The sequence below is a fragment of the Apium graveolens genome, chromosome 6 (assembly GCF_009905375.1).
Source record: "Apium graveolens cultivar Ventura chromosome 6, ASM990537v1, whole genome shotgun sequence".
NCBI lineage: Eukaryota > Viridiplantae > Streptophyta > Magnoliopsida > Apiales > Apiaceae > Apium > Apium graveolens.
This window is the reverse complement of record NC_133652.1, coordinates 244,056,018-244,066,104: the sequence shown is the minus strand read 5'-3', so window position 1 is coordinate 244,066,104 and position 10,087 is coordinate 244,056,018. Positions and strand designations below refer to the sequence as shown.

Here is a 10,087-nt window from a genome sequence, read left to right as displayed (position 1 = left end):
TACAAAGCTGTAATTGATAACATTTCCTTGGATGCTGACACTTTTACTCATCCTGTGTCAGCCTATCAAATGTTGGCTGTTCAGGGCAATGAGGAGGCAGAAAAGACACTACATCTAGTACACACAACAGAATCTCTTCAAAGGGATAAAGCTGCTATTAACAAGATGCCTTCTATAGCTGGTGAGCCATCTGAGGAATTTGGAGTAAATTCTGATGATGATGACTCTGTTTCTTTTGATGGAAGCATGAACTTAGGGGGAGATGAAGGCCCTAGTTCAATTTTAAATCTACCTGAATGGGCTTTGACAAAGGAGTATAGATCAGGGGAATTCAATGTCTCCTTAGTCAAACAAATCAACACTATTCAACAGGCCATTCAGAACACTTCACATGCAAGTATCAAGGCTATCCTTCAAGCTCACCTGGACTCACTGCATCTCATGAAGTTGCAGCAAGTAAAGCAGAATCTGAGTATGGATGATCTCAGAAAGGATATTGCTGACTTGAAATCCTACAGTTCTGAAAAATTGGATTCAGTCATGCCCTATGGTACATTGCAGGACTTGGTTTTGAGATTGAAAAAGGAATCAGTTACTGAGAAAAGGCTGGCCAAGTTGGAAGACAGAGTTCAAGTTATTGAAGATTCTGTGGCCACCATTCTTCACAACCAACAATCTCAAACCAGTCTCCTAATGCAGCTGGCAAAAGCACAAGGCTTAACCCCTCTCCTTGATGATAACAAAAAGGGGGAGAGTAAAAGGGAAGGGGAAGGAGAGCCATCTACAAAAATCAAAATATCTAAAGTGCTAGTTCCTGCCATCACTACTTCTCCAATCATTCAAATCAAAGGAAAGCCTGATGGAATTGATTTGATTCAGCTAGCAGCAGCTGAAATTTAAGTGAAAGAGCAAAGGAGGAGAATTGATGAAAGGTTGCAACTGTTGTTTGGCTCTACACAAGATAAATCAACATCTGTGAAATATAGCACAAAGATTGAACCAATCAACATGGAGCTCAAGCCAGTAGGGAGACATAAGGATGGAGAAGCTTCTTCCAAAGAACTACAAGCTATAATTCTCAAGCCCAATAAAAGATCCAATAAGGACTCTACAAAGAATCCTTTAAAAGAAGTGGACTTTCCTCCTCCAAAAGCTGATGAGAACAAGCTTTTAGGTAGGAGTATTGCTTATCTCAAAGAAACCATGGATGAGGATGTAAGGAGAAATAGGGCTATTATCTCTAGAGAGGGAAAGAGCATATGTGTGATGCAAGGACATCCCAAATTCTCAATAGCCAAGAAGGAAGAAGTCAAGCAACTAATGGCTGACAAAAGAGCACAAGCAAAGCTTGAACAACAGCTAAAGTCAAGTCAAGTTGAAGAAGAAAAAGGAATTGAAGTCAGGGGTGAAGACAAGATTGCAGACCTAGATGAGGTTTTTGGGAGTATATTTGGTGAGAGTATGGAAGAAAGAGAGGAATGGCAGAAGGGAAACAGAAGAAAGGCCAAGGCACATAGAAGGAGTGAAGATAATACTGAAATAACCAAATCTATATCTAAACCACTACCTTCCATACCTGAACCTCTTGTTGCTAATCCCACTATAAACATCCATGGTGAACCAATCATTCCAAAAGAGGAACCTATTGATTGGGACACCATCAAATTGCCTACCTTTCTAACCACTCTTCCACTACCAAAGAAACAGAAAAGAAAACCCAAATCTACACCTCCCATAACCTCTAAGAAATTCACTCAAAAACAACAACCTAACCCTAAGCCACCCATTTCTAAAGATGATTATGTTCACATCTGTGACATAAAAGAAACTTCAGACATTAATCTCTATCTGGATGAGCTAGAGGAAGTAAGGGGAATAGCTGCCTACAGACAGCTACCAGAGAGATTGGTGTTCAGATACAAGGGAGCTGGGGAAAGAACATGGCCTCTCTACAGGATTTTGAATGAAGGCTACTCTACCTTGGTCAGAGTCTTTTCAGCCATACAGAAGGATTCTGGCTTTACCAGAACTGCCAAGACTGAAATTCTCAACAAGATTGCCAACATAAGGAAGACATGGAGGGAACCCAATGCTTTGCCCAGAACCTTACTCATTCAAGAAAGGGGAACTAAAATTCACAAATCACCTCATTGGTTGATGGAATTTAGAGATGACAAAGGAGTCAGAAGATTTTTCAGACTTGAAGACCAACTCAAGATTGCCAGCAATGAAACTCTCAAGGAAATGCAATCTAAGTTGGATATCAGTGTTGAAGATGAAGCTGAATTCTTCAGACAACTCCAACTCCAAATTGAGGAAAATGACAAAGGGCTAGGAAAGAAAACCAGGGAACAAAGAAGAAAATAATGATTTGCTCAGGCTAGAGGAGCACCCTTGGAAATACTGTAAATCTTCAATTACCTCCTAGTACATACACTTTTGCAGCACTTTTGAATTTCTGCTTAGTTTCATTTCATATATCTGTTAAGTGTTTTGTTATCATCAAGTTAACCCTGAATTTATGCCTACAATTCTAATAGACATAAATAGGGGGAGATTGTTAGGAATATATGTGCATTAGTTTGATGATATGTTTAACAAAACACTTAAGTAGAAATTCAGTGTCTGTAGCCTCAACGGATAAGACCACTTTGGCTATCCGTTGATGGTGTAGCTTTACTTAGAAATAAGTCTAGTGTTGTAGCATATTTCAGTCTCTGTATTTAAGATGTAATTCTTAGAAGTTGAGAGAAACTATGAGTCATGTTGACTACTAGAAGATATGCAGATAGGAAGGCCAATTGTAAATATTTCATGCCTTGTAATTTTGTATAAATGAAGTGGTATCAACGGATGACTTAAAGACCTTCAACGGATGAGAAGCTAAGCTTCAACGGATGTCTCTAAAGCTTCAACGGATAACATCCTTCAACGGATGAGAGCATCAATGGATGAAAGCTTCAACGGATAACATCCTTCAACGGATGAGTGTATCAACGGATGAAAGCTTCAACGGATGTTCTGATTAACCGTTGATAAGTGGTAGTTGTACCTACAAACAGAGGCACGTGGGTGAACAGAGATAACTGAAATGTGGAAGCCTAATTTCAGGAACATCAGAAAAAGCAGTCGTTCTACTCTAGTATAAAGAGACATTAAGTCAACAAAGTACTGGAGTGAACTGGAGAAGAAACAAGTGGAGATCTTACTTTATTTTATTATATCATTGTCTTCACTTGTAAACTTGGTAAAATATATAAACCAAGTAGTAGCTAGTAATTAGAAGAGAATTTTTCCAGAGCTGTTTAGAAAAATCTTGAGAGAAAAATTATCTAGTTTGTACTAGGATGCAGCTGTGATCAAATTCTTAGATCACAGAATTTCTGAAATACCATCTCTGGTGGAACAACAAATCCACCAGAAAAGTTTTTAAAGGTTTATCGTGTTCTTTACATTTGTGTTTGAATATATATCTGTCTGTATCAGCTTAAAGCAATTCACACACTTGTTCATCTTGAACACACAGTCTTTATAAACTGCTCAAAACTTGAAAAAGTTTTGAGATTTACATTCAACCCCCCTTCTGTAAATCTCATTGTTAGTTCACTAGAAATAACATTATATTTTTAAAATATTTATATAAATATATAATGATTATAAATTTATAATAAAAAAATAGAATAACATGTGGTCGTAATTTAGTAGAATAAATAGAATATTTATAGTAGTTTAACAATTTAGTAGTTTAGCAGATATATAACACTATTATTTATATCTTTTAATAATAAGATAAGTTGTATTCGTAGTTTAATATGATAAGTATACTATATTTAGTAGTAGTTTAATAATTTAGTAATAATTTAGTAGTTTATTAGATATATAACACTATTTATCTATTTTTGTAATAATTAAAATTAGGGATTTATCGTTGAACCAAACCGTTGAACCAAATTATCTTTATTTCGGCTATTATAGTATAGTATATATTTTCAATAGTTGAAAAATAAATCGAAGAATATAATAAATTATAACAATATATGTTTTATAATAATTTGAGACTTGACTGAAAATAAATAATATAATATAATATATTGTTTAAATAAATAATATAAAAGTTTAAATATAATAAGTTGGACGGGGTTCGAACCCTGAATCCATGAGCGTAGTTTAAATATTAATATAATAATATTTTATTATTGTATTCAATGGTTCTCATTTTTCTGACTTTAGATCTGACGGTTGTTATTTGTCGTACCAAACAACTGTACCGAGCAACTACCAAACAACTGTACCGAGTAACTATCAAATAGAGGGTATTCTGCTTGTAATAGTATAGTATAGATAGATTTGAAAATACGTATCGGGACTGATGTGTCATTGGGCGTATCGACTTATGCGCCGCATTGGCCGTGGGGGCTTTATTGAAGATTCTGGGCCAAATTTCGGGAAAGTGACAGACATGATCATGAAAATAAAAATCGAGCTACTTTGGATACGAAGCCCAAAATGGGTGTAGTTTGGTGCTGACTACTGAGGAAGTATTATTATGTAATGGGTTATTATAGTTACAACACTGAGCCCAGCCCAGTACAGACCATCTTATTTAAACCCGGCCCACTAATGTTACCTCTCATCTCCCAGCCTTATATAAAACCCTGACACTCCTAAACCCTCCATTTTCGCCGGAGTCTCCCCCACTGTAATTTTGGCGCCAAAAAAGCACACACACAATTACACAGAGATGGCAGGTTCAGGATCAGAAGAAAGAGAAGAGTACCAAGTAGAAGAAGAGTTCAGTGTGTGGAAAAAGAACACTCCTTTTCTCTACGATCTTATTGTTTCTCACTCTCTTGAATGGCCCTCTCTCACTGTTCATTGGCTTCCTTCTGTTCCCTCCACTTACGCCGACGACACTTACGCTATTCACAAGATGATTCTGGGGACCCACACTTCCGAAGATTTCCCCAATTTCTTGCTTGTTGCTGATGCTCATTTGCCTCTCAATCCTGCTTCTGCTGTTAATACTAATCTCGATCACCCCATTCTTCCCAAGGTCTGTCATTGTTCGATATATGAATTATAGCTTCCATGAATTTAATATTATTCTTGGTTCCGGGATAGTAGATACAATTTCATTTTAACCTCGATAAATGAATAACTGTACTATTCAATTCCTGCACAGATTTGTTGTTTTTGTATGTACATTACTTAGATAATGTGTGTGTGTGAATAGATTTGTGTGATTTTTTAAGTGTTGAGTAAGAGGTTGTTTATTTATGTATATGGCGATGTTATAATTATGTGTTTTAGGAAGAGGGTAGGCATAAAATGGGGAGATGATGATTTGGGAACTTTGGTATTGCATTTTGTTTGGGAAGTTTTAGTTTATGGGTGTTTAGTTACTAATTTTGTGTAAAGCTGCTAGTAGAGGAGATTAATTGGTCATATGTCTTTATCATTTGTCACTTGCTTAAAGCTCGGTTTTTGAAATTAAAGAGTGGAGCATAAGGAGCCCATCATTTAGTTTTAAGGGCATATTTTTACTTTAGTGTCCTAATCAAAATTTTGAAAATGTTTGGGGGAGGGAGTTGTATTATAAGACCTCTGGTTTATTGGAGCTCTGATAATCCATGGGGCTTTCTCGGTGTCACTGTCGCTAATGGACTCTATTTAGTGCTAGACTAGCTTTTTGTTGAACTTTCAACTTGTGTAATTGTAGGTCGAGGTAACTCAGAAGATACATGTTGATGGAGAGGTGAATAGAGCACGTTGTATGCTGCAGAAGCCATTCGTTGTTGCCGCAAAGACTACTAACGCTGATGTGTATGTATTTGACTGCACTAAACAGCCAATGGATCACGAAGGAGGGTCTTGTGATCCAGATTTAAGGTTGAGGGGTCATGAGAAAGAAGGATATGGATTGTCATGGAGCCCATTTAAAGAGGGGTTCCTCTTGAGTGGTTCTAACGACTGTAAAATTTGTATGTGGGATATTTCTGCAATGCCTCAAGACAAAGTGCTAAATGCATGCAGTGTTTTTGAGGTAAATTCGATACTTATCGTATTTCTTAGACTTTTGACGATGTAAAGTGTTTCTCGCTATGGATATTTACCTTAACTAGTTATCTACTCTCTAATATCACTTAGGATCATAAAAGTTTGGTTAATGATGTGTCATGGCACTCAAAGAATGAAAGTTTGTTCGGCTCTGTTGGAGATGACTGCCGGTTAATGATTTGGGATCTGCGAGCAACCACACCACAACAATCTGTTGCTGTTCATGAGAAAGAGGTTTGACAAATTTCAAGAGTTTTCCGTATGTGTGTAATAATCTTTTTATGCTACTTGCTTAACCACATGTTATTTGAAAATTCATATTTAAGGTGACTTTTAGATACATCCAGATTTGTTAGATGTTATTCCTGTGGGGTGACTTTTAGATACATCCAGATTTGTTAGATGTTATTCCTGCGGCCTGTGGGTAGCCCTCAACAATACTATTTTGGTTTTGTTACACACTTGGAGTGATGCGATGCTTTGTCTATCTGTAATAACAAGTCTGCAATTAGGATATTTTGTGCAGTTTGAGAATTCTTTCAACCTTGCTTTTCATCAACATTCTAAACAGGATGAATGATTGCTGACATAAATTGTGATGCAAACTCTGTATCTTACATAATATGTACTATGAAAGATGTGTTAACTTGTATTTTTTTTATTGAACATCAGTGGTTATTAGCATGCTATGCTACAGAATATTTACAGTTCTAGTGAGATCTCAGATTTGGCTATACTTGTATGTAGCCAGCCATAATAGCTCCACTCTTGAACATCAGTGGTTATTAGCATGCTATGCTACAGAATATTTACAGTTCTAGTGAGATCTCATATTTGGCTATACTTGTATGTAGGCAGCCATAATAGCTCCACTCTCAACACCCCTCATTATATCATATGTATTACTATGAAACCACACAATGTTTATGTTTAGCAGGAACAAATTGTTATCTGCAGCTCACTTGTTATGCATGAGTCATGACTGAAGTCAGGATATTAATTTAACTGGGAAACCTGGGAGCTAAGTAAAGGATATAAAATTATCATTTACAATCTACTGTGGTCTCTGAATTATTTGATTCGAAATATATGGTGATCAGCTTGCATTATAGTTTCTGCAAACTCTTATTGTAACAGGTCATGAATATAGATAATGAACTTCCCTATCATGTATTTTTTTTTTTTGCTAAATTTCTCATATTTAGGTGCTAGTAGTCATTTTCTATAACATATTTCTAAGTTTTGGTAACAAAATTTTAATTATGTTTTAAAAGTTACGGGTCTTCCTTTTTGATGATGATTGAATATTGTTTCTTATTGTTTCTTTTTATCGCTATTTACAAAAAAATATGTACATAATTTTCTAATGGTTTTTCTTTTTGGTTTCAGGTTAACTATTTATCATTCAATCCGTATAACGAGTATGTTTTGGCTACAGCGTCTTCGGATGCAACTGTTGGTTTGTTTGATTTACGAAAACTGACGGTGCCGTTGCATGTTCTAAGCAGTCATACGTACACTCTCTCTCTCTCTCTCTCTCCATTACTTTAACTTCATACTTGATTTTGTTGTATTTCGATCTATAAGTAGATGGACTTGTGCAATTTTTTAAGTTGACCAAATCCTTGCAAATGGTTATTCTAATCTACTTGCATGTTTTAGGCATGTTATGTCTTCGGCCCTCCTATTTCACTCATAAATAATTTAGGCGACCAATATTTAAAGAGGATATAGGCGTGTAGGTAGAATGTTTAATATACATGCCTTTTCGTTTACCATTGTCTGGACTGGAAGAAAAGGGATCTGAGACGTCTTGTATAACGGATGAAGTATCCAAGCAATTTTTATTAGAGAAACTTGTCAATACTTGAAGTAACCAAACTGATTTTATTGACAAACTATTTTATAATGTAGTAGGGACTGTAGAAGAAAATTTTAAAATTTAATATTCTAAATTTAGGTAGGAAGATATTTATAATACACCCACACACACACATAATACTAGAGCAGTACAATCATTTTTATATTCCTAGGTAGTTAAGGATATTAGAGCAACTCCGATAGATTAGCTACATGGGATCCTAAACAAAAATTTGAGGAATGTTGTAAAATTTAGTGCTCCAACAATATCCTAGTTCCTTAATATGTTAGGATCCTCCTTCCATGCCTTATTTATAAGGAATCGAAGGCATTCCTTATCTTGCTTTCATTAATTAAATATTCATTTTCTTCCCTTATTGCTCCTAAAGTACATAGCTAAAGTTTAAATGTAATAATATGATAGTGCTAGGATGCAAATATAAGGAAAATAATACATACAATAAAATATCCTAAATCACTAGGAACTATCATTTTAATATTATTTTTAAGGAATACATTAGGACTCTCTTGGAGTCGCTCTTAATGATTTTGTTCAAAGGCCACATTTGGTGAACTTTGTGCTGTGTCAACAATCTATCAAGCACCCTCACCCTCAAATCATAATCTTCTAGTTTAAGCTATTACCCGCTCGCGATTGTTTACCATTTTTCAAGTCTTATTGATGTAGGAAGACATGGCTTACCTGCTCCTCTTTTTGTACAGAGAGCAAGTATATCAGGTAGAATGGGATCCAAATCATGAAACAGTGCTGGCATCTTCTTCTGGTGACAGGAGGTTGATGGTCTGGGATCTGAGCAGGTACTCTAAAATGTAGAAATATATGTTTGTTTATCTTCCATCATCATCATCATCTATACTGTGCTGTGACCTGATTTTATAGTATTCTACTCTTTTTTTCAGTCTAGATTCACCCATGATTGTAATTCCCTTTTGCAATAGTTTCTAATTTTCAGTAAACTGACCAAAGGGCTAGTTTTTGGTGCCAAGGACTAGGATATTGATACAGTGACTTTTATGCAAAATTAAGAGAAGATGTGAATAACAGAACACCTGAATTTTCTTGCTTCCATTTGTTTGTTATAAATGAAAGAAAATCCCATTGTCAACAACTCTATAGCTACTGTATCTACTGGTGTTTTGTATATTATTGATTTGGAATGTTTAAAAATTGGTTGAAATATCAGTAATAACATGTTTTGCATCTTATAAAGTCACTCCGTATTTAAAATACAATTAGGTGCATTTGAGATTAATGATGCGCGACCATAGTTTTTTTCCCTTAAATATATCCTACCTTACAAGAATTATGTACATTCTTGGAGACTCAAGTAGCAACATGTATGTATTTCTGTATTCTTGCAGGATAGGAGATGAACAGCTGGAGGGAGAAGCGGAAGATGGCCCTCCTGAGCTGCTTTTCTCCCACGGTGGCCACAAAGCAAATTTATCAGATTTCTCGTGGAACAAGAATGAGCCTTGGGTTATTTCAAGTGTAGCTGAGGACAACACTCTTCAAATCTGGCAGATGGCTGAGAGTATCTATCGCGAGGATGATGACATTTAAACTGTTCATTATTCTTTAATGTAAAAATACGCTTGTCTTGGAGCAACAAATTATCCCTATTAGAACAATCATGAAGTACTGAAGTATTCTGTGTGAGTTGGATTTTATTTGTGGGTTTCGTAATTAAATTTATCTCAAGGTTGTTTCATCTATTTTCAGTTAAGAACTCTTCTACTTGCATTCTTGAGTATCGTGTACTTGGCACTTGCCTCTTAATGCCAATTCTAAATGTAGACGAATGCAGTGCTTTTTATCACCTTGAACGAGCAGCTAGTACGTGAAGCAAATTAGTGGAGAGGCAGTAGTGTGTGCTAAATAGGAGCAAATTGACTTGAATGCCGTGACAGCTCAAATCACTCGGACCTTGTGGTTGAACATCAGAAGTTAAAGTTAATTACTTTGGTTTCCATTCAAGAGTAACACCGAATGATTCAGTATAATCAATTTTCATAGTCGGTGACAAGAAGTTTGAATTTATACAAGTAGCAGCTATCAAACTAAACTACTTTTGAGGGTGAATCTAATCTGACATTATAAGAGCAGCAATATATGCTTGTTTGATTTCTCTGACTTTAAATTAGCTCT

The 10,087-nt window shown here is 35.7% G+C and overlaps 1 protein-coding gene across 1 annotated transcript; it reads left to right on the top strand.

Moving 5' to 3' along the window:
• The first annotated feature begins 4,674 nt into the window (after nucleotides 1-4,674).
• Nucleotides 4,675-9,654, top strand: LOC141668745 (WD-40 repeat-containing protein MSI2-like). The gene is made up of 6 exons (XM_074475743.1): nucleotides 4,675-5,053; nucleotides 5,720-6,043; nucleotides 6,148-6,291; nucleotides 7,447-7,571; nucleotides 8,641-8,736; nucleotides 9,301-9,654. The coding sequence occupies exons 1-6, from the start codon at nucleotides 4,742-4,744 to the stop codon at nucleotides 9,500-9,502; spliced, it is 1,203 nt and encodes a 400-aa protein (XP_074331844.1). The 5' UTR covers nucleotides 4,675-4,741; the 3' UTR covers nucleotides 9,503-9,654.
• Nucleotides 9,655-10,087: the final 433 nt, after the last annotated feature.